Source organism: Peromyscus eremicus, chromosome 5, assembly GCF_949786415.1.
Source record: "Peromyscus eremicus chromosome 5, PerEre_H2_v1, whole genome shotgun sequence".
Classification (NCBI taxonomy): Eukaryota; Metazoa; Chordata; class Mammalia; order Rodentia; family Cricetidae; genus Peromyscus; species Peromyscus eremicus.
This window is the reverse complement of record NC_081420.1, coordinates 71,781,027-71,805,619: the sequence shown is the minus strand read 5'-3', so window position 1 is coordinate 71,805,619 and position 24,593 is coordinate 71,781,027. Positions and strand designations below refer to the sequence as shown.

Below are 24,593 nucleotides of genomic sequence, written 5' to 3'. Positions count from 1 at the left end.
AGGTCAGCACAGTGTGGCAATGGATGAGGATGATGAGCTGGTCTGGGGCGGGCAGCTTGGGCTCCAGTACTATTTTCCATCCCTTCTTTGGTTTGTAAACCTGACCAAATCTCTCCAACCATGCTAAGCTTCTTGGATCTGAATTTCCAGTGAATGGTTTACAAAAGGTGATGTCTAAGACCCCATTTCTAGCTCTTGAGCCCGAAGACGTCAAACTAGTCAGGCTTAGTTACTGAGGGAAGGAACACCAACTAGCCAAGTCGTGTATGTTTCCTGAGCCGTGAATCAAAAGGAGTATTTCCTCAAAAGCAGATGGAACATTTCTTGCTCCTGCAAATTACACACCAGCCAAGAAGCTGCTACCCCGTGGGGAAAGCACTGTGGAGAGAAATGTCACCACAGGTGACATGGACCTTAAGAAGAAACACATTATTAACACATTATTCTCTCTACACCCGAGTGTATATGAAAACAGCACACTCACCTGAGATATTTTGGGAAAGGCACAAAAAAATGGTCAGCCTGCCTCAGAGCAGGATGCCAGACTTAGGAAGCCTGGGCTGATACTGCAAGGAACAACCTGGCCTAGTCGGGACTGTGGAAACCCACAAAGAACATGGAGCAGGGAAAGCGCAGCCAGGGAACAACCTGTGAGAAGGAGGTTTACAGCTGGAAGACAAGGATGCATGCTCCTAGTCAAAGGCCACTTCTGCTAACATCAAAGAAAGGGGGCGGGGCTTGGGTATGAGAGGCAGGGGGCGTGGCAAAAGTTTTCCTGCTCAAGGTAGCTGAGGCTTCAGATGGGTGGGGGCTGCCGAGCATCAGAGAAGCGGAGCTGCTTCGAGTGATATTTAGGTGGGTTGGTTGTTTGGCCAACCTTGGATTTCAAAACAACGACAACATAGTCATTAGCATATATTAATTTACAAAAGGAGTTTCATTTTGAAATTTTCATAATTTGCTGTAATGGGGTTGGAGGCAGGCTGCCTTGATCCTGAAACCCAATCCTGTGTCATGTAAGCTGATGCATCCCTGGTGAGAACTTTGCATAACAAATCACCAGGATATTTTCTGCTGTCTGGATCTTCAGGAGGGGCTAGGCAGAGCACTGGGAAGATTAAGCAAGCCTGCAGCCCCAACTCCAGAACCTCCCCCTTCAATATTCTTTAACATTCCTCCTGCCTCCTTCTGAAAGGGCAGCGGGAAGGCACCTGGAGCAGAATCTTGTAAAGACTCTCTCAAATCCATTATCAAGCTCACAAACGCACTCCCTGCTCTGTCCCACAAACACAGTTGTGTGTGTGTGTGTGTGTGTGTGTGTGTGCGCGCGCGCGCGCGCGTGCGCGCCCCACCCCCACCCCTCAACTTAGCGTTTGTAGAAAAGAAGCAATAAAAGCCTGCAACAGAAACAGCTGCCCATGCAAGGTGTTTTTATTACCGCCACTCTATCTGGTGCTGACTGCCTTCATGTCACCTTAAATGGTAACCCAGTTCCAGGGTAAACATAAACATCAGCCTGATGCAGTCTCAGGCTTTGAAGGCTCCCAATTTACAAAAACCAAATAAACAAGAGACTCCCAATAAAACAACAGCAAAACCCACTACAGTACAAAATAACATCTTGGCGCTGAGTAGATATGACATTACAACTACTCCCAAGGTAAATGATCTTCACTGGCCCCAGGCCTGAAACTCTCAGCCACTGGTGAGGCTGTGCAGCATAAGACAGACACAGGCGATGGAGAGAAAGCCTGGGTTTAAATCTCAACTCTGCTACTTTCTAGTGTGTGATCTTGTTACTTTATCACTCTCAGCCTCAGTTTCCCAATCTTAAAATGGGTATCATAGTACTTATGTCATAGGATTACCATGCTGGCTACATGAAATGATACATGGAATGAAGATCATATTGGATAACAATGTCCTACACATTTTTAAATCATCCTCAAACGGGGATTAAAACAGTATAGGATGGACATGCAGATCCATGCATGTGTTCCTTTAACAGGAAGTTGATGGGCTTACGAGGGCATGGCCCTCATTAAATTCATTTAAAAGTACTTTATAATGTGATTTCACACAGAGCCAATGTCACAAATAAGCATGATTTCTGTCAAAGACTTTCAGGCAATCATTAAATTCCACAGAACAGGCTGTTTAAAAACGGGACACTTGTTCATCCTTCCTCAAGCTTACATTGATATCTTCCTATTTTTTTCCAAACTAAAATAATTTAACAATTTAAGATGAATTTCACAGGAAAAAGAATTCAGTAACTTCCCAGAACACTACTACAAGCTATACACAGTTTTCTCTCATTCCTCTTAAATTTTTTTTACTGATTTCAGAACTGAATGAAAGATATCTTTATGAAAATATTGACGACTGCCACAAACCCATAAATGAACGAGCCCTGTTCAGGCACACTGCACTGACCCTTCAAAGCCTTTCCAAAAATACAAAGTTAAACAGAAACAGGCTCCCGGATATGTAGCTCAGAGACAGCACAGTGGAATTAAAGGGGCAATCTTTAAAAACAGATTCATTCCAGTAGTAACGAGATTGCTTTCAAAGCTGTATGCAAGAAGTTCATACAAAACCTCCAACTCTAGTTCCTCACTGGAGTGAACACATGAGACATAAAACAAGAAAAGGAAGGATACAATCCGTGCCAGAGCCGGGCAGAGGAGTCTCGAAGGACTGCATTCTGTTGTAAAGGCAGATCTTACCTTTCATCTTCCGTGGTCTGTTCTTTTCTAGAGGAAACTTTCTAGAGGCACAGAGACCTCAGAACCACCCATCCATCTGTCGAATGCTTCCAGCTCCGTCCCTCTTCATGGTGACTAAATGCTAGGCTTTGCTTTCTTACCGAAGGAAGCTTTTAGTCAAAACATGTGGTTTAAAGGAGCAATATCCACCCTTGTTAAAACTATTTCACGGACATTCAGAGGTATTACTTCTACTCTATGAAAGTTAAAGCTGAGCAGGAATACGTTTCTCCTGTTCCGGAAATCAGCATAACGAAAACCAATGCTGAGCCAACGAGAAATGTTTCTTCCCTGTGTGCTGTCTGGCAGAAACTGCAGCCAGATCAAGGAAACACGTGATGTTTATAAATACAATATGGCTCATGTTGTCATAACCTCTCAATGACAAAAAAAAGTGTAAGGAAAAACAAGCAGCCACGCAGTAGGAAAAATGAGCTCTGCATCAGTTGGAAGCTGCCTGTCTGCTGTGCGGGTTCCTCTCTTGGCTTCTGAAAAAATGAAGACCTAAGAGCATGGAGGGGAGATGTGCTGGACAGACTCTGTATTAAAATGTGCAGGCTGGCTAGTCACTGTGGTGAGAGTAACTCCTCCTCAGCTGAGACACAGTCATCCTAAAGGCACAGGTAAAAGGGGCACCCTGGAGCTCATTGCTTATAACCAAGACCCACAGTGCTCACTGAAGCAAACAATGATGGAGTGAAGGGAAAGCTTCCTGCAGCCTGGAGCTGATGAGAAAAAAATGACAGATGTCGATATCGGCATTGACCATTGGCTCTTCTGATTCCTGGTCGGCCAAGTCTGGAAGCAGGGGTTTCAACATCTGCCTGGCTTACTGTTACAGCTTCAGGATTGGGAGGAAGCATGACTGATAGATAGAGCTGGTCCACAGGATTGTGTGTGTGTGTGTGTGGGGGGGGGGGGGTTCTGTGACATTTTATAATAGTGGGGTGATGCTCACTGCTGTAAAACCATAATGCTTAGTTTATAAGTTTGAAGATATTTGAAATGGCAATAACCCACCCCACTTCAAGGCAGTTTTTGTCCTCAGGAATTGTATGTACAGCCACGCATGGTATCCTATTTAGTTTTTTTACTGGAGAGCTAGCTTACCTTCCACCGCAGGAGAGTGCAACTCCTGGAACTCACTCTTTCAAGGGGAAAAGGGCTGACAAATGTGCATTTCTCACCATCACTGTATCTGAGAAAACCAGACTTCCCCCATCACTGTTATTCTCATCTTTAACTCCAGGGAAAAGAAGCACTGTCATATTACAGTGATGGACTGGAGAATACAGGAAGCCAAGTGGGCACTCTTGTTTCTCACGGGGAATGGGCTGCAAACCACCAGCAGCCTCATTTACAGACCACTGTATTGACTTCCATAAAGAAAGCATTACCAGAAAGTTCGACAGGAAAATGCTGACCTAAGTAACATTTTCCACGACTGCATTTAGTCAGAATCTATGCAGGATGAGATACTGAGAGAGCCACAGGGAGTCTGAAGATGAGTGAAATGGGGACCTGCTCTGTATGGAATGTAGAGCTCAGAAGAGTGCATCCATAACTACAAAGTCAGCACGAGAGAAGAGCAGCCTACAAGGATAGAGGTGAAGGGATAACCATGGAAGTTCTAAGGAAGGACAGTGATGAAGAGAGGGGAAGGGAAATGAAAGGGTTGATGAAGACAGCGGCTCCTGAGCTAGGTCTTCAGGAAACGACAGCATGCAGATGTGGAGATGACCCATCATGCAGGTGTGGAGATACCCCATGGACACTGGTGACGGCGGAAGGATGGCGCTGACCACAGAAGTGATCAAGAAGCCAGCTCGTGAGTTCTGCCTAGCTCTGCATATCCAGCTCCATCTCTCGTGACCTGTGTGGTTAGTCAGATGGCCTGACTAACTCTGCTCAACCTCAGCTCTTCCTTTTGAGGGGATCACAGGAATTTCTCTCTTAGTGCGTTACGAAAATTGAGTAAGAGTAAAAACAATCAAAACACTGAACAAGGTGCCAGGCACAGAGTAAGGGAATCAGGAACACGAGTTTCTAAGAGCACTGCCATTGAACAGGTAGAAGGCTGATGGCAAGGGTAGAGACCACAAACAAAAGACCAAAGCTAGGGCGTGTTTTCTGATACTTCCATCTCGATGGCATTCTCTTCTCTTCCATTCCTACAGTGTTCTTTGGTTCCTCTCAAATCCAAAACTTTCACCTCAACCAGGACACAAGAGACACAAGAAATCTGCAGCCTGGTCACCTCTTCCATCTCCTCCTCTTCCTTCTTGTGGAACTCTCTCCCCTCCCTTCCTTGTTTCCTGTTATCTTTTGTTTCACCATCAGGGAAGAGGATGGGACAGAGTGAAAAAAGAAGACACCATGGAGTGGCTATCCAACCATGTCAAGAAACAAAGCAAACAATAAAGTAAGTAAATAAAAATCCTTTGTGTGTTTGGACATCTTACTAGGAATAGTAACCTATTTTATAACTTATAAAAGTTCTATGTAAATATCAAGGAAGGAAAGCCCGGGCTCCGTACGAAGAAGCTGCAAGAAGCGGGCTCAGATCTGGTGGCTGATATGTGCCAGTTCCGGGAGCTAAGGGGAGGATTCTTGATGTGTGCCAGCTCTGGGAGCTGAGGGGAGGATTCTTGATGTGTGCCAGCTCTGGGAGCTGAGGGGAGGCTTCTTGAGCCTCAGTTTTATCATCTGAAAGAAATGGACTCAGCACACCTCTTTTGCAGAGTTGGTGACTTCATTTAGTTAGAATATAAAGTACTTTCCCATGCTGCTGCAGCACAGACACAGGAAGGTCTATGATCTGACATCAGGAACAAAGGCACACAGAAAATACTATTTATGTCTGGACAGATTCTGCAAAGAAACTAATACAGTTCACATGAATTATTATAATCCTGTAAGAAAAAAAAAGCTGAGTGGAATATATGACAAGAGGTAGAAAAAAAGCAGGGAAATTAAAGGGGGCGCCAGGAACAAAGCCAACACACAAACTAGAGCCTGCAAGCGCCTGCACTCCTGCTGTGGGTGGGCCACAAATTTAATTCTAAGCTTTCGAGTAGCAACACAAAGAGGGAAAATGATCATGTCCAAGCCTCCAAGTGTCCACATGATAAAAATAAACCAGGAGAAAGAACTATTCTTGGGAATGAGACGGGATATTTTTACAGTGGGTCCTCACTAAGGACGGGAAGCGAACATCACGACATCTGTAGCACGGTAGTACTCCTTGTTCTGGGCTATGACCGCACTCCACATCTGCCATCCCTCAGGATGCCACACTGGCTTTCGGGAAGACATGGAGGTGAGCGTAGCATGATCCATGCCTTTAAAAGACACACCATCAGGCCGGGCAGTGGTGGCGTACGCCTTTAATCCCAGCACTCGGGAGGCAGAGGCAGGCGGATCTCTGTGAGTTCGAGGCCAGCCTGGTCTCCAAAGTGAGTTCCAGGAAAGGAGCAAAGCTACACAGAGAAACCCTGTCTCGAAAAACAAACAAACAAACAAACAAACAAACAAACAAACAAAAAAGACACACCGTCTTCGGGATAAGGTGAACATGACTTAAAGGGTTAGAACAGGACAAGAGAATGTGTGTGCCTGCTCCTCAGAGGGAAGATGGGATTATGCTGAGCACTCTGGAAGCCTTCCGCAGCAGGCGGTCTTCCATTTGGGCCCTAAAAGCAGTTTTTACTTTTAATTACTTTTAAACATTTTACTGTGGAAACTTTAAAACATAAAAAAAAAAAATAAGACGCCCCTATTACCTTTTTATGTTTTTCAATGCTATTTCCTCTACTACTTTTTTTTTTTTTTAATCCACTGCTGGAGTGTCTTAAAGAAAACTCCATTTACCATGTTGTTTAACATGTAAATACTTTAGTATGTTTCATTTTTTTAACCACCAACCCATTATTCTAATCCATATAGTTGCCCTTAATATCTTCTGATGCCTAATACATGTTAGAACTTTCCAAACAGCTTTAAAGATGTCGTTTATAGTTGGTCCATTCTCTTCAAGATCTACGCACAGCCCTAGAGCACAGACCTAAAACTCACAGCACCCACTCCCATGCTTTTACAGGCTGGTAGTTCCTCGGAGGAAGGAATGGGATGACTGCTCATGAATGTTAAAAGAGAGGACTTAGTCCATTTTGTGTTGCTTAAGGAAACACCTAAGGGGTTGGGTATTTTGTTGTTGCTGTTGTTGCCCCCCACCCCCATTCTGTTGGATAGGAAATCCAGATAGCATGGTATAGGTGAGTGGTAAGGGTGAGCCTACTCAACACTCTGGCCAAAGAGCAGACAGGGAAATGGTCACGTGAGGAAGGTGCCTGGCATGTGAGTGGCCTCACTTTATGTTAACTATGACTGCCATAACTAATCAAATTTTGGGAACTGGGGCTGGAGAGATGGCTCAGCAGTTAAGAGCACTAGCTGCTCTTCCAGAGGTCCTGAGTTCAATTCCCAGCAACCACATGGTGGCTCACAACCATCTGTAATGAGAACTGGCGCCCTCTTCTGGCCTGCAGGCAGAACACCGTATACATAATAAATAAATCTTTAAAAAAAAAAAAAAAAAAAAAAAAAATTTGGGAACTAAATGAATCCCTTTTGAGTTGGTTCCCTCAGGACCCAATTACTTTTCACTAGACCCCTAATAATCCACCTCTTCCTACCATGACATCGCAGGCCACACTTCTGACACACGAGCCTTTGGGGAACACTGTGAGTGTTCCATAAGTCCCTAGCAGGCAGACATTATGAAGAGAGACACAGGGGACTCCAGACACCAAGAACAGGAAAAAAAATTGACATGGGAAGTAAGAACTGAGACGATGCGAAATGATGAGCACTGTAGCTAAATCAGTAGAAGCGAGCTATGCACCTTGACTAGGAAGCTAGCCTCCTCACCCAATAGCAGCCCCCTTTCTCTAGCTAAACAACTACATAACACAAACAAGTGTTCATCAGCTATAAATATGTGGACTACACCAATGTCTGAGGATTAAATAAAATTATACTTGCAAGTACCTAATAAAAGCTCATGAATTAGCACTTACAGGAATATTAGTACAGGTGCCAAAGGGTTATCTGTGAGAGACTTCATGAATGATTTGGAGAAGGGCTGGTGAATGGCTGGATATTTTGAAGGGCAGGTGCCAGAGAGGTTAATAACTCAATTAAAAATGTTTTTATTTTTTAATTATGTGTGAGTGTGTATGTGTATGGGTTTGTGCACAAGGGTGCAGTACCTGAAGAGGCCAGAAGAGGGGGTCTGATTCCCTGAAGTTGGAGCTATAACTGGTTGTCATCTACCAGAGATGGTAGAACTGAACTCAGGTCCTCTGTGAGAGCAGTACCTGCTCTAAACCACTGAGCCACTTCTCCAACCACAAACTCCAGGTTTTCAAATCTCTCCTGCTCCATTGCCTGCACATCCGTGGGCGAACATGCACTATGAGTACACACAAAAACAGGCCACTCCATCCTTCAAAGATGGAGAATCAAGGACGTTTTTCTTCAATAGTATAATTAGAACTACTGGAAGAAAACCAATGTGAAGATAACAGCTTAGAGCAGTGGTTCTCAACCTGTGGGTCGCAATCTTTTAGAGGAGGGTCGAATGACCCTTTCACAGGGGTCGCGCGCATATCAGATATTTACATTATGACTCAAAACAGTAGCAAAGCAACACTTAAGAAATAGCAACAAAAATAATATGTTTGGGGGTCACCACAAGATGAAGAACTATATTAAAGGAAGCATTGAGAAGGTTGAGAAACACTGGCCTAGAGGTTACACACTTGGGGTTGGAATTATAGAAAGAAGATCTAGAAATACATTTCAATGTCCATTCATAGGGATTATAGTTTTTAAACAGTAGTTAAAGCAGTGATGAGATAAAAATCACAAGGTCAAGATCAAGCTAAAAGAAGAGCGAATCCAAAAAAACCCAGAAAGAAAAAAAAAAAGCCTAAAAAGCTCAAAATGCATAAATCCTCAATATACTGAAGCCAGTGGGGAGTGATGGAAAGGTCTACGGAATAAAGGAAGCTAGGCTGTGCTGCATGGAGGCAAAGAGTTTAGCTATGGTGTGGAATGGAAGCTATTGGTGTCTAAGGACACCATTCCTCATTGTCAAACACAAAGCTCAAATAGAAAACAACTGGGAAGCAGTAACTGACTCCAGTTGGTCGTTAATTTAAGATGCAAGGTTAATTCTGGGGAGTGTGTCCTAAATGCAAATCTAGCAGTTGTCTGCGTTCATGTAAAAAATTAAAGACATATGAGTAAGATTCACGGTAGACTGAGAGCATTTCACAACGACAGCAGAGACTCTTGGGAAATAATATCAATGCACACAAGAAAAAGAGAAGCCCCAAATGATAAGATAACCAACAGGTTTAGTGAATAGGAAGCCAAAAGTTCCCTTTGAGAGCCAAAAAACAGACTGGGTGAGCTTTGAGGTATATAGAATTTGTGAATAAGCCCACATGATTTATTCAGAAGGGTCTGTCCATATGGTGGGACCAGTCCCCTGGGAGCTGAATTATCAAACCTACCTGATATAAGGAACAAAAGCCATGTGACTAACTAAATTAGATTGGGGTGCTTTATACCCACGTGGAAAAAATCAGTAGACTCAGGAGTCCAGTTAGGTATGTTCAGTTCCAGCCAAGAAGAACAAGTCTCATTAGACACAGAGGCCTCAGCTAGATGTTAAGTGAAAAACTAGATGCCTGCTTTCCCACATAAATTCCATGCACACTCAGAGGCCCATAACCTCAGAGTTAATACTTTGGTCTAACTTGCTTCCTGGGCAACACTATTCTTATCATAAAACCGCTCTGGAGAACTGCCTGTAAATTGCAGATCCACAGTCTTACATTTCTTCTGACTCAAAGGCAAGTTATTAAAGTCCTTGTTTAAGGAAAATCTCAGAGGTCATTGCAGAATCCAGGCATTGTGACCATGGCTCTTCTGCTTGTTCCAATTCATATCTTTTTCATATGCATGTTTATTGGGAAGAGTGGGCAGCCCGGAGGTCTGGCCTGGGCTGTCTCTGGAGGCTGGTGAGTGAAGTCTTATGACGTCAGGCACAGAGCTGCTATGACGGATGCCTATGAATGGTTACCAAGGCATTCTTTCATGGCCACACTCACAGTGCCAACACACAGGAGGGCACAGTGTGCCTTGGCCCACAGAGCAGCTTGATTTAGTATGAGTCTACACTAACAACTGGTACTTGCTCTGTTCCCATTCTGCTCTTCCCCACTAGCAGTGAAATTTTACAGCTGGACTGTATATAGGCAAGGCTTAGCAAAATTGCCAGCCTTTTCTTAGCAGTGCAACTGTACTCACTGGGAGAGAGAAAACCAGAGCCCAAAGATGGGGCTGAAAGATTTCCACATCTTCAAGTTTTTTGGAATCTAGGAAAAGGGTCTAAGTTATAAACTTCAGACATGATCAGACCTAGATGGTTCTCAAAGAGCCTTCTATATTTCTTATTTCTGAGTAATCTTTACTAAAATACAAGGACTTTTCTGCTAATTATACTATGAACATTTGTTGTCCTTCATGTCATGTTTCTCTGTCTCTCTCTCTCTGTCTCTCTCTCTCTGTCTCTCTCTCTCTGTCTCTCTCTCTCTCTGTCTCTCTCTCTCTCTCTCTCTCTCTCTCTCTCTCTCTCTCACACACACACACACACACACACACACACACACACACACACACACACACACACCTGTTATCTGAAGTGGGCTGTGAACAATCCAGAAAGGAATCGCTCATGTTTTACCCGCAAGCAAAAGCTGAAAGGCTTTGCTTGGAGTCCAGAGCAAAGCCTCAGCATCTTAATAGGTTACATGCATGTGGTTAATATTTGATGTTCCTGGTCCCCTGCCGCAGGTCCTGTGTAGGCGCCACATCTGCTTAAGAGTTAAAACAGGTGTCTTCCTTAGCCACACACAGGGCTCCCAGAAACAACTATGGGGTGCCTGTCTGAGGAAGGGCTCTGTGTAACAGAAAGAGAATACGGAAGAACATCAGGTGGAAGGAAAGCTGGGCACATCCAAACTAAAGACGTTTAGTATTTCCCCAGGCAGAGCACAGCAGAGTCAGTCATACAACCCAGGGTCTCAGAATGTCCACTTAGGCTCCATTACTGGCACGGCCCATTGTCTCCATACGGCTCCAGCTTGCATTTAAAGTGTAACTGACCAAGAACAAATCTCAAAATTCTAGACTTTTCTGAAGTAGTTTTGCAGCCTTTTAGTTTGAATCATATAGTATTTTACACACGAAATAAAAGAAACAGGAAAAAAAAAAAAGAGCAGTTGAGGACATAATAGGTCTTTGCCTTCAAAACGGTAAGCTCTGGTCCCACTGTGACTTGACTCACATTACAATTCAGAATTTCATGGAAATTCTTCAAGAGCCCTCAGTTGGCTCTCCTGACCCCTTTCTTGGTTTTAAATCCACATACCCTATGTGGAAGATAGAGCTATGGTCCCCCATAGATTCTGCATCTAATGCCCTGCACATGTGATGTTAGGTTACAAGGGAAAGGGACACGAAGGCTGCTATTAGCTTCCCTGAAAGCAGGGGGATTTCCCAGACTACTAGGAGATCCACAGTAATTTCAAGTGTCTTTAAAAGAGGGCAATAGAAGATGGGAGATTTGACAATAAAAGCAGGGCCAGAGGGATGTCATTTTATTGGGATTGAAAATAGGGTTGCAAATCAATATAGGTAACTTCCAGAAAATAGGACACACACACACACACACACACACACACACACACACACACACACACTGACCATTTAGAAAAGAATTTGACTTGAATGGCCAGTCCTTATTTAGACTGGTAAGACTCTCTAGATACATAAGGCTGTAAATCCACGTTGTTTTAATACACTAAATTTGCCATCATTTGTTACAGCAGCAAGAAGAAACACATGCACAATGTGAGGAAGTCAAGTGCTATCCATTCACTGAAAGTCCAGTAGGAAATAATGCCTAGTTTTGTTAACCATAAGAAGTATTTATTTAAAGTTGAACTCCCGTGTCCTTGTACACACTGTATATGTGTTGGGGAAGGGGTGCACTTTGAGAAATTGACTTTTTTACTCCCCACCTTTATTTAAGCTAGATACAGCCCTTCCCAGTGGACTTGCATTAATGTGATTCTCAGACTCTCCTCATACAGTTTTCCTGTATTTTTTCCTTCCAAACATCCCTGAGTATTAGAAATACTGAGGTAATCTCCCAAAATGGCCTAAATCTAGAGAGTTCAGCTTCCAAATCATGTAGGTATTTACATTCTGCCCTGAAAATGGTCCCGAGAAGATTTGGTGATACCTACTATGAAGAGCAAACAGCCCTGTGTTAGCAGGAGAACAGCTGCATGAGGATGTTGGGACCTGAAAGGCTGTGGTGAGAATAAGAATTGCTTTTCCACACAACTCACGCATTTTGTTTGTTTGTTTTTACTGAGTGAAACCATTGCAGCAGACTCTCTAGCTAAGCTAATGCATTACAGACCAAGGCTGCTGTGTTGGAAGGCAGTCAAGATACCTTTGAGATCTTCGGAGTAAAGATTTATCTAAACTCCATGCTTGGGTTGAGGATACAGAATAGCCCAGTGAAAGGGCACTTGCTGGCATTTGAGAGACCCTGCATTCCACCCTGAGCACCACTAAAATAAATAAGTGAATGAATAAAACTGACAGCTGAGATCCATGCTAAGGGAATAAAGTTAGAACCAGCCCCATTCTACTCCCTTTGCGCCAAATGACCAGGAAATCTTACTGTTTTACCAATGACCAAATAATGAGTCACCGACGAGACAAGCCACGTGATCCCGGGAAATGTGGCAGTGGGATGGTAGTCAGGTGCGAGAAGAAGGGAGAGTGAGCAGGAATACGGTCAGAACTGGAACGGCAGTACTCACCCTCATGTCTCCGTTCACAGCTTTGGCCATGTGGTTAAAGGCATGTGAAGGATCCTTGTTGTATACTTTGAGAAGAGATCTGTCTTGGATATTCCTGGAATCAAACACATCCATCACTATGGCAGACGAAAGGAGCCTGATTCTGGCCATTTCCTCTCCCTGTCCTTAAGCATCAGGCAAAACACACAGACAGACACTCCGGCGGTCGTCTACCATGAACCAGACAAAAAGTCCTTTCACCACAAAATGGGCAAAGATAAATAAGGAAAAGAAGAAGAAAAATGACTCTGGCTTCTCTTCCCTCGTCTCGTTCCTAGGGAACGTGTTATTCTTGCAGTATTAACGTCCACCCATAAATATCAGGTAACAAGAACTTGCTTTCAGGCTTCAGAGTGTGGAAAACTAACACTCCCAAAGGCAGTAAAATGCCAGTATTTACACTACTTCAAAGAGCTTTGGTTAATATTTAAATATTTAATTGTTTACTTTGCCTAAACACCTGGTTTTCTCCTTATCTAATGAATGTACACATAACAATGATTTTTTTTTTTTTTTTTTTTTTTTTGCTTTCAGACATGCTCAGCACAGGAAACAAAATGTATACAGAATGTAGAAAAAATATCAAAAGAGATCAAACCTGGTATATTTAACAATGCATTTTTGTCCTCCCACAGTACATTTTAAAAAATGTTTTTCTCCATACAAACTGAAACACAAAGGAAAAGTAGCACATAGAGTCTTCTTTGATTTTGATGCCAGTTGTTAGAGCCAAGAAAGCCAACTGCTGAAGAAGACAGGGGTCCTGCATCCTGCTCAAAGCCTGCCTTCCGATGCCATGAGAGGGGTCCTTCTCTCTCCTTCGGTTGTTCTGTGGACCCTCTAGCTCATCTACACTGCGGTTCCAGCCAATGCTGGCTGGAGCTGAGGGAGAGTGGGCAGGCACATGGTCTTCTTGTAGGTGTACTTGCACTGGGTGGGTTGACCACAAGCACCGGGATCTTTAGGTTGTGTTTGTGTTTTAAATGAAGGGGAGGATTCTTGGAGGAGTCATGTTTCTCTCCAGTCATTGCTTTGAAGCACCAACTAGTCATAGCTTGCCTTGCGTGGCTGCTTCCTGTTTCAAGTAGCTCAGTAGAAGTGAGCTTGGGGGAGCAGGTAGCTTTTGTTATCAACAGGGGCTAGGCTAATCTGGAGGAGAGAGTTGGGAGTAAGGATGTGGCGGTTCATGAAAGGAACCCAGCCTCTGGCTAGCAGACATCACGTGTGACATGTGCCCAAACTGGAAATCTCACTCGCCATGAGAAAGGCTTACTGCGATTGTAAATGTATTTAAAATATATGAGCTTGGTTTATGATTAATTTAGAAACATATTCATCCAAGATGAGCCAACAGTAAAAGGCCAGACTGCATTATCGTGACATTTACCAAACAGCATCCTGACCTGAACTCTCTTCAATACCTCCCTGAGGAAAATGTATGAAGCCAGCACAATAATGAACTAGTCAAATGGTTAGCAAATAGGCTCTGGCTTCTAGAACACGGAAAGACATAAAGTGGAATTTTATGACTTCAGAAAATTAAAGCCATTGTCTTTATTTAACATCTACCTGTATTCTTTTTTTAATGTATTATATAATGTTTGTGGTAAAAATTTCCACCATTAAAGTTAACTGTAATCAAAACATCTTATGTACAAAAGCTAAAAATTAAATGGTACTATGGGGAGGACATACAGGATCATTTAAGGTAAACATTACATTCACCAAACAAAACTATTTTATCCTGGACACTTTTAGGCTCATTTTCACGTTTAAATTAAAGAAATAAAAAGCAACTCAAGGAGAGAGAATAGTAGGCTAAGTGCCAACAAGTTATCATTATTGCAATAAAAAACAAACAGCACACTAATATCTTTGAGAATTATTCGGTTGTGTGGAAGTGCGTGTGTGCATCTGGGGTGGGGGTGGGGCATGGACTAAGACCCAGGTCTCCTTCCTGGCAGGCAGGAGCTCTTCTCTTAGCTGTACCCTCCAAGTGCCAGTGTTTAAAAGGTGCCTCTTTCAACACGTGTTGGCTTTCAGTTGTTTTATCAGCTGTTTCCATTGAGAAGGACCATGACCTTTTTACTCCTTGGCTCTTCCCATGTCCCCTCTTGACATTCCCACAGAATGCAAAACCAAGGCCACGGAGCCATACCGTAGGACTCGGGAAAGGCTTTAGAAAATGATAACTTATAGCAATATGCAAATGTTTCTATAGGTGGAAAGCGGGCGCAGTCCAGTCACTCCCAATGGCCTCCTGACAGCCTTAGGGGCTGCAATCAAGTGCACTTGCTTACTTTCACACGTAGTCACTATTACTGTCCACCAAGGCCTCTACCCGTGAATGTGGAAATACAAGGTGATCGTGAAGAGGTCTGTCCACGTAAAAAATACCACATGGCTTTATATTATGACAGGTATATATTTGGAATATAATGAGATTACCTCCGATTTAAGTTTATGTTTTGTAAATTTGAAAAAATGGTGACAGCTTGATTAATAATTTATCTAAAAAATAAGCATGATTTTTCAGTTATCATAAATATTTAAACCTGTTTTCCAAAAGCAGGAAGTTGCACAACAGATGTAGCACCTAGAGCTTGGGGCATGTGTCAAATTCTGAAAGCCCGAAATTACTCAGACACCTTGGCACCGTCTCTGTACATCATCTGGGATCGCCATTAGATATGAACCAGCTTGTACCCGTGCTCGGCAGGCACAGTTTTACAAAGTGCTACTCATTATTTCCATGATGAAGAAACAGGGGAGTCTGCGATTCCCAGGGTAGTGACCAGAAAACCTGAGTTGCACCCCTCATGATTTGGACTGAGCATTTGAACATCCAGGATTTGTGTGTGTGTGTGTGTGTGTGTGTGTGTGTGTGTGTGTGTGTGTGTGTGTTTGAGTTTTAATTGGCTGTATGTTCTTGAATAATACCCTAATTTTGGTACACCTGAGTTCCTGGTTCCATACAATGAAAGAGCTAGATTAAGCATTTGGTTTCTAAACCATTTAGGGACTAGACCAGCAACTGCTTGTTTATATGGATCCAAATCCTGTTTCTCCAGTTGTTTGGCTGGGACAGATCAGAAGGGTCCCTTCATTCTATGGACCACACTGCTGCAGTCAATGACAAGGTTTTTGTCTCCTTGATGCTAGTATTCCTGTTAATCTGTCCAACTGGGCTTCCCCGAGAAAGTCCATTCGGCAAGTGACATCCTTGGGTAAAAGATAACTCTTAGAAATGGAATGTGAGACTGCTTCTCAGCATCTTCAGTGGGCACTGAGTCTAGTTTTCATTTCAAACTTGTGAGGCACAAGTGAAGACCCAGTAGGCTCACTGCTGAACACACCTACAGGTTCTGTCATGGGAGAAGGGCACTTTGTGAGGGAGTTTGCAAATTTTAGTCTTAAGTAAGCCTTTAGCTTTTGGTATTTCTTATCCCATCTCTGGGCTTTAGTGTCCTTGAACTTCAGATAAAATGCAGTCCTGGGTCATTTCTTACATTCCTCTCAGCTATGATACAGGCAGAGCTAGTAACACATCCAAAGCTCTGCATGGAAGAAGTTTGTCCACATCTTTGTACTTAACTTTAGGCAATAGAGGGTGGATTCCCATCTGTGTGCAGCAGGTCTTGCCAATTGTAATGACTGGGCTTTCTCCATCAGGACGAGGAAAAACTCAGACTGAACACAAACTCTAGACATCCAAATGGTGGCCAAAGACCCTCAAAATAAATTAAACAAGCACCCCAAAACTACTACCTCAAACAGTGCCCCCCAACGACTTACCTCACATCATTTAACTCATAATAGACATTTCTGCTTTCGTCTTTGATGTAGATGGCAACACTAGGCGACTCCAGCATTTTCATGGTGAGCTGCTGTGGAAAGGCACTTACGAAGAGAGCACGGATCGTGTCTGCGCTTGTGATTTCATTCGGCATCTGCAGCTGTTTGGTTTCATCTCCGTACTGGAGGTAGAGAACACCTGCGTGCAAAAGAATCTGCAGTTATCGGCGTGCAGATCAAGAAGCATGGGATGTGAATCAGAAGCTGAGCCACTTCTACCTTACTGCAGTTATAGATGTCCAGAACAATCTTGAAGAGCCAGGAATGGGGGGTGCTCATCTGGAGCTTCCACAAAATGCATTATCTGGTTATCAGGTTAAGTACCCAGTTTTATTCTTTGGGCAGGTGTTAGCCAAGCCATCTCCCCATTGTTTTAGAATCAAAAGGACAAGGATCTAACCTTGTTGCCTATAGCAAAAAGCAATACAGAAGGGCCTCAGAAGGTATATTTAGGACTCTGACCTTGCAGGGTTATTTTTAGCATGTGGTTCATTAACTGGAGACATAATCATTATAGCAATGCATAAGGTCCAGAGCTTGTCTGAAAGAGGAGAGAAGACAAGAGACAGAAGAGAGAAAGCTAACACCGAAATCTTCAAGGGAAGAATTCATTATAAAGTGAGTAGGACCGAAGAAACCCATGAGTGCCAGGCTACTTTTGAACATGGGCATACAGAGCTGAAAGGATGAGGCTTGACTCCACTTCATTTTTCCCCAAGGGAAAAGCTGTGTCTATCTTTCCCTTCCTTCGCCACTCAACCAAGGAACTCTTCACTGTGTCCATTTTACAAGTCTGAAGAGCTTAGCCAAGATTGGATTACGGCTGATCAGGCTTACAGGACCATGCTAGGGGGATGGCACCCTACTGTAGGAACCAGAGGAACTTCCTTAGAAAGCTGAGTGACCCAGAGGAAGAGACCCTCGGATTCTGTGGAAGAGTCACGTCAGTCACCGGGTATGAACATCTGTCAACAGGAATGAATGACTGGACCTCCTGCTGTCATACTAACAGACTTCCAAGCATTTCAGACACTTTCTGAAAGCTTTTAACATGAAAGAAGAGAGCATTTGAGATTTTTATCAGGCACCTACCTTCCTAGAAAAAAAAAAGATTGGGTAAAAAAACAAAAATAAAAACAAACAAACAAAAGGCAGGAAAAACAAAGACAGTTTCAAAAAGATAGACTATAAGTTGTCTTTTCACTCTCCCAAGCTAAGATTCATGAGACTGCAGACTGAAAAGGGACGTGAGATGCCCAGCATACTCAGACTTGTCTCTAGTACGTGGCAGATGACAGGCCGTGAAGGATTGCGGAGGTGGGAGAAAGTCACAGAGGAAGGACCAGGCATCAGAAAGACGTCATCTTTCTCAGTATCAACCAGGGGCCAAAGGACCAGAGCGGCACTTAGGAAATTCCGGTGGAATATACTTCCCATGTCGGTGTCTTCCCCTCCCCCCATCAGCCAGCTCTCTATCAAAGCCATCTTCTCAGTGAGGGTTTCTCTAGATACTTCGCTAGAATTCCAACACTGTTTCCCTATTGTTTTATATCCCCTCCTTGCTTTCTTTTGATTTCTTAACTTTTCTCACCATGTGCTACAAACTTCTATCTTAATTCTTGACCTCAGGTCTGGCTAGTGCGGCTGCCAGCTGGGTACCCATGTCCACTTACAGGACATGATAGTCCCGAGAGGATGGGGATGATTCCTTTGCAAACAGAGGGGAATGGTGTTTCCACCCTTGACTCTGGAAAGGTACTTACTTTGATCTTTTAGCTAGAATAAGTTTCAAGAGAATATTTTCTAAAATATTTATTTTATATTTTTAGGTATAGATATGTGTGCCTGGGTGGGTTTATGTACATAATGTATATGCAGAAGCCCATGGAGGTCAAAGGAAGGCACAGATTACCTGGAAGAGGAGATACCAGTGGCTGTGAGCAGCCACATGGGTAATGGGAACTGAACCGGGATCCTCTGGAAAAGCGGCAAGCTCTCTTAACCACTAAACCCTCACACCAGCCCCAAGAGGAGGGAATGTTGAAAGGATTGTTTTGGTCATTGCTCTTCATATCTTCAAAGTACTTAATGTTATCATAAGTCCTCTTTTTTCCCCACTTTTCATGTGTGTATATGTGTGTGGTGTGTGCATGTGTGTGTATGGATGGATTTGTTTGTGTGTGTGTGTGTATGTGTGGGGGGAGTCATCCTTGACCGCTCTTCTACTTTATTCACTGAGGCAGGGCTTCAGAATCAAACCCAGAGCTCATTGATATGACTAGCCTCGGTAGCCCTCTTGATCTGGCGAGTCCCTATCTCTGCTTCGAGAGCTCTAAAGATCCCACAGCTGAGCTCATCTCTATTGCAGCTTCTTAAATAAACATACACCGAATCAATTAATACATATTCAGTCAGCTGAAAGGGACTCTGGGTAAGGGACTATTTGAGCTGTAAATTTTTTTTTCTAGATGATGTACTTAGCCTCGTAGGATCTCGCTTATAAATTAAATGTTTCCTTGTCCCAAGCAGTTCCGTTACGCCTTTCTGACCATCCCATGTCAGATCCTCAGGGAGGGAGTTCTCCTGTGTGCCTATGAGGTTACAAATTCCTTAGAGTGCAGAGGAAATCTTTCAGGCCTGTCTGATCACAGACTGTGGGACGTTCTGCTCCAAATGAGAATTACGGTGATTGTCCCATGGATTAGCTCATACCATAGGAAAAGGCTACAACCATTCCTGAAGGCTGGGCCTGCAACGGTCCCCAGGTGAGGCCTCTGCAGAGCCGCCTGGCAGCAGTTCAGTACCATAGCCACCCCAGCAGGCCTGCTTTTCATCGCCACATCTGCATTCTGTACGTGTGTGTGCTGGAAATAGAATTTAAAGACTCTGAGTGGAAACAAATTGGGTCTAAACTCCAGTGACCTCAGGTCTGGCTGGTGCAGCTGCCAGCTGGGTACCCATGTCCAGTTATAGAACGCGACAGTCCAGAGAGGATGGGGATGATGCCTTTGCAAACAGAGCGGAGTGGTGTTTCCACACTTGATTCTGGAAAGGTTTTTAAAGATTCTTAAATTCAGAAGGAATTCTCTTAATATATGATGGCATTTTAATGGCACAGTGATAAACTAAAACCCACATGGCTTCAGCAAGTCCACAGAGGATGAACCTGCTCCAGGTACACGAAGGATGTCTGTAGGGCATAATCTCATTTTGCATGAAGCAGAGAATAATTGAAACACATTTATTGGATATCCACTGCATGCCAGTCATGGGTCATGGATTCCATCCTATCAGACAACATTCTTGTCCAAGTGTTACTATGACCCAATCTCATGGTATGGAAATATTAATAGAAGCTCATAAGATCCAAGCGGCTTGCCTTGAAGTTACAGCCAATAACTAAGACTCATATACAATTCCATTTTGAAGATCCTGCAGTCTTGGAAGCATACTGCTTCTGAAATTCTACATTCAGCCTGTTCATCCAGTCTCTTGTCATCAAGTGATCTGAGCAGGTCTTACATTTTGTTTGTTTGTTTGTTTTTTTTTTTTTTTTTTGAATGACCATGTGGCTTGAAGAACAAGTTGAGGACAGTTAGGAAAGAAGTTCCATCTTTAACCCAACTGAAGGGAATGCAGGCACATGGAAGGTCACACTCCAAGGGCTGGGCTGAGAGGTTATAGGGAAGGAGGGAGCTCAGAAAGTCACACCAGGGTTCTGAAATGAACCTGAGAACATTTGGAGTCCTCCTTAAAACAACCTAGACAACTGATATTGCTTCCACCTCAATGGCTTTGCAAAAGCATTGTGGATTTTGTCTAAGAATCTTTGTCACAATAAAACAAAGTGTGTTTGGCGGGCCATTCCTGTGTCATGGATATATCTTTACCACCTTCTGCACCTCGGTGTTGGTCCCAGAATAAAGGACAGCTCATATATTCCTTACTGTAATAAAGTATCTAAGGATGTTCACAGTGTGACCTCAGCCTCCTAGACCTAGACTCAAGTCATCGCACCTTCCCAGGCACTGTGAGTGATACTGGACACATTGCCATGAACATTTCAGTCCATTGGGCCATCAGCTTATAATGGCCTTCTTGCCCATACTTTGCTTCACACACACATATCTCCTTTGAACATGCTTCCTTCTCTATGTTAATTAATCAGAATTGTTGCCATGGTGATAAATACCTGAGAAAAACAGCTTAAGATGAGATAAATCTATTTTGGCTCATAACTTCTGAGGTTTTAGTTCACTGTGGCAAGGAAAGCATGTCTGAGCCAAGCAGCTTACCTCGTGACAGTCAGGAAGCAGAGAGAATGTGTGATGGCAGGCTTTCTCTTCCTCTTATGCTAACCAGACCCACAGCCTATGTACAGAATAGTGTTTCCCACATTCATCAGTCCTCTCTGAAAACATCCTCCCAGACACAACATGCTTTACTAATCTCCCAGGCACTTTTCAATCTAAGGAAACTGACATTCAAGATCAACCATTACAATCCCTAACCACACCTCCATCAGAACTTCATTATGTGCTGAGGAATTTGCTTTCTTCACATACATGCTTACGATGTGTTTTATTGAAACTGCAGGCATGGCTCTCACTTTTTCACTACAGTTGCTTGTATACAAGCCAGTTTCTCTCACCAGATGGTAACATACAATACAGTGTGAAGTATCTCATAGATGCTCAAATATATTTACTTTAAATGAATTCAATTCTCCCTATACAGTGGTTGTGTTCCTCTGATACATGCTTGCTTCCTGGAATGATGACACATTACTCCTGGAAGGCATTCTCCACAGGCAGGTGATGCAGCAATTCCAAATGATTTAAGTTCCCCAGTTTCTCCAAATCTACTGTGAGATTATGCAAACTACAAATCATTATATGCATCACCAGTGGCAAAAGGCCAATGTTTATGAATATATGAAGAGCTCCTGTAGTAATTTCTGAAGAGAAAATATGCTTTCAAACCATGGAAATTATTAAAATCAAAACAGAAAGATTGTTTTTAACATTTACAAAATTGGTAAAAGGATTTACAATAAAATCAGCAGTACTGAGAAAAATTAGAAAGATATTCTCATACTTCTCTTGGAAAGGCTCTTTGTAAATATACATTCAAAATTCCCAAAATATGCAGTTTCCATTAAAAATTCCAATTCTGCACATTTAGAAACAAAGATGTTTTTACCAGAGAACCATGGGGGTTGATTTGATGAATCGACTCAATAAATCAATCTATTCACTGGGACACTGATGTTTTACAGAATTTCTAACAGCTTATGGCAATGAGCAGGACACATTTTTATTAAGTGACAGATCATAAAACAAAATGGAAAGGAACCAAATTTATAAAAGTTAATTACCTTGATAAGGAAGTTGTACAAACTTTAAAACTTACAAAAATTTGAGGAGCCTCTTTAAGAATAAGAACATAAAGCTAGCTATGAAAGTGAGCATTCAGTTGTGGGGCCTGAATCTTGCTTTCATTAGTTCTTGTCAAGTTTATCTATTTGATTGCTATATACCAAAATACTAAAAGTGCCTGAGGGTCCACTCAAACTCCTTTATACTCTTCTGCATAGCCCTTATAAAACAAGATTTAGTTTAATCATCTTTCAGGACAGCTTACTCATGTTCAAAGAGACTGACCAAGAGAATAACACCTTCTTGGTTAAGTGGGTCATTTCTTAAGCCAGAAGAGATCGACCAAGGTTGTCTGATTATATCAAATCTCTCAGTAGAGTTGTCAGAATGTAAGTGGACATCAGCATGGAGGAGAAATTGGAATCTAATACAGGTGAGACTGAATTATAGTTAATACATCTAAGTACCCTTAAGAAGTGCTTATTATTAAAAATTTACAAAAAAATATGTACTTTGAGGGACGTTATAGATACTGAAGAATCAGCTTTATTTACTAGACAAGCTCCTACTGTGTCTTGTACAATCTTGAGTATACAAAATAATCATAATCATAATAGATATAGATAAAGGCTAAGAGAAATATAGTACACTTATAACTTTAAAAATAGTTTAATATTTAAGTTGATTTTCTTAAGTATATCTGTCAAAAGAAAAAAATTTCAATTCAGCTTAATGCTCAATGATGAAATGTTAAAAAGTCCCATCTTTAAATTTGGGTTATTTTGTGTGTGTGCTTTCTATACTGGAAGAGTGAACTAGCACAGTCAATGCAAGAAAGAGAAACAAAAGGTCCACAGTCCTGAAAGGGGCAGCAAAGGGATGGAGAAGGTTGGAGAGGGCACTGAAGGGAATAAGGAGAATATCAGCACACTACAGGAATTCATGAGGACTCAATGTGGATGAATGATGCTAGAACAGTTCAAAAACAAACAGCAGCCCAGATGCTAGAAAAATAGGGAATAAATATTGTTAAATAGAACTTGTCATTTATAATAACCCTGGCAATTCTGAGGAACACTGATAAGCAGGAGGGCTCGCTCCACCCTGAATCAACACCATTAAAACACTGTGGTCTTTGGCACAGTACAAATAAGATTATGGAAGGAAGCAGAAGCCAGGGAGAGACAGGTTTTTATGAAGGCCTGAAACACGATAGGAGTGGTTCTAAAATTCATGTCGATTCAATAAATAGTCCCAGAAAAATTGGTTTTCCATACTGCAAAAGTAAAATATATCACTTTCTTATGCCATAAGCAGAAAAAATTCCTGTTAGGTTTGAGATCTGCATGTGAGGAAAAACTATGAAAATTTTAAAGGCCAGTAACACAGGAAGGTGCATTCTAGTATACTGACAGAAGGGGCCTTTAAAAGAAAAATAAAACACAAAGGAAGATATTGTTTTATTATCCCATATTAAAATGAGTATTTGATACAATAGAAGACACTGTAAACAAAGAAAACAAACCACATCCTGAAAGAAGATATTTATAAATCAACAAGAAAATAGCAAAATAGAAAATGGATAGTAATAGACATCCAAAATGAAAATAAACAAGCAAGTCAATGAAGAAGAAACTCCCCAGGCCAATAAACAGTAAAACGTTCACTATAATTGAAGATATAATTTGAAATGAAAACATACTATTTTATCCCCATCCTACAGGGAAAGCCAGGGAATCTAAATGCCTCAAGTAATGGTGAGAGTCTGGGAAAAGGGGCAGTGAGAGAGTAAATTCATCCACTCCTTCGGAGAGAGTTAAGATTTGTGTCCTGTTCTTGGCTGTGTCTTTGCTGTCCATCACAGACAAAACCTCACAAACATGTTCCAGGAAAATCCACTGTAGCTCCATTTGCATGTGTTTGTTCTTAGTGGTGTATTCACACAGTGGAATATTAGACAGTGGTTATAAGGAAGGGGAATCATGTCTGTCCCCAGAGCTATATCTCAGCAACATAAAGCTGGGTGGCCGTGGAGACTGGAAAACAACGCACACAGTCCCACTTAGTGGAATGTGACACTAAACACATAATCATACTCTTGCTTGTGAGTACATACCAACACAGCAGATGCACCAAAATCTGCATGGCGGCTATACCCTCTAGCTATTGGTTAGCTCTGGGATATGAAAGGATATGTGGGTTTACACCATGCTACCTCTTTGTTAATTAAGAGGTCTCAGTTATAGAAATAACTTTTTCTTCATAAAAGTTGATACAACCTTATATATCACTTGTTATGTGTTGGACATTGACCTATACCCTTCCCAAATATCAACTCATTTAATCTTTGCAATGTTCTCATTTCATAGAGAAGCTTTGGGTGACTCAGTTAATGACCTTATCCATCATGCTATGCCATCTCTCCACTGGTAAACAGATCTGTTTATTTTTGACAATGTCTACTATATTGTTGTTTTTCTATATTTTTCCAATTTAAGATACTAAGAAGAGACGATTTTTTGTTTTGTATTTTTTTAATTACGAATTTTTTTATTCATTTTACATGCTAACCATAGATACCC

General features: G+C 42.2%; 1 protein-coding gene across 7 annotated transcripts in view; it reads right to left on the bottom strand.

Moving 5' to 3' along the window:
- The window catches only part of Kiaa1217 (KIAA1217 ortholog), a 309,925-nt gene that overhangs the window by 80,805 nt on the left and 204,527 nt on the right, over positions 1-24,593 (bottom strand). For all 7 annotated transcript variants that reach the window (XM_059263665.1, XM_059263669.1, XM_059263666.1 and 4 more), the window contains 2 exons: positions 16,574-16,772; positions 12,740-12,833 (listed from right to left, as the gene is read on the bottom strand). In XM_059263665.1, the coding sequence (XP_059119648.1) occupies positions 12,740-12,833; positions 16,574-16,772 (293 nt within the window). The remainder of the gene's footprint in view (positions 1-12,739; positions 12,834-16,573; positions 16,773-24,593) is intronic.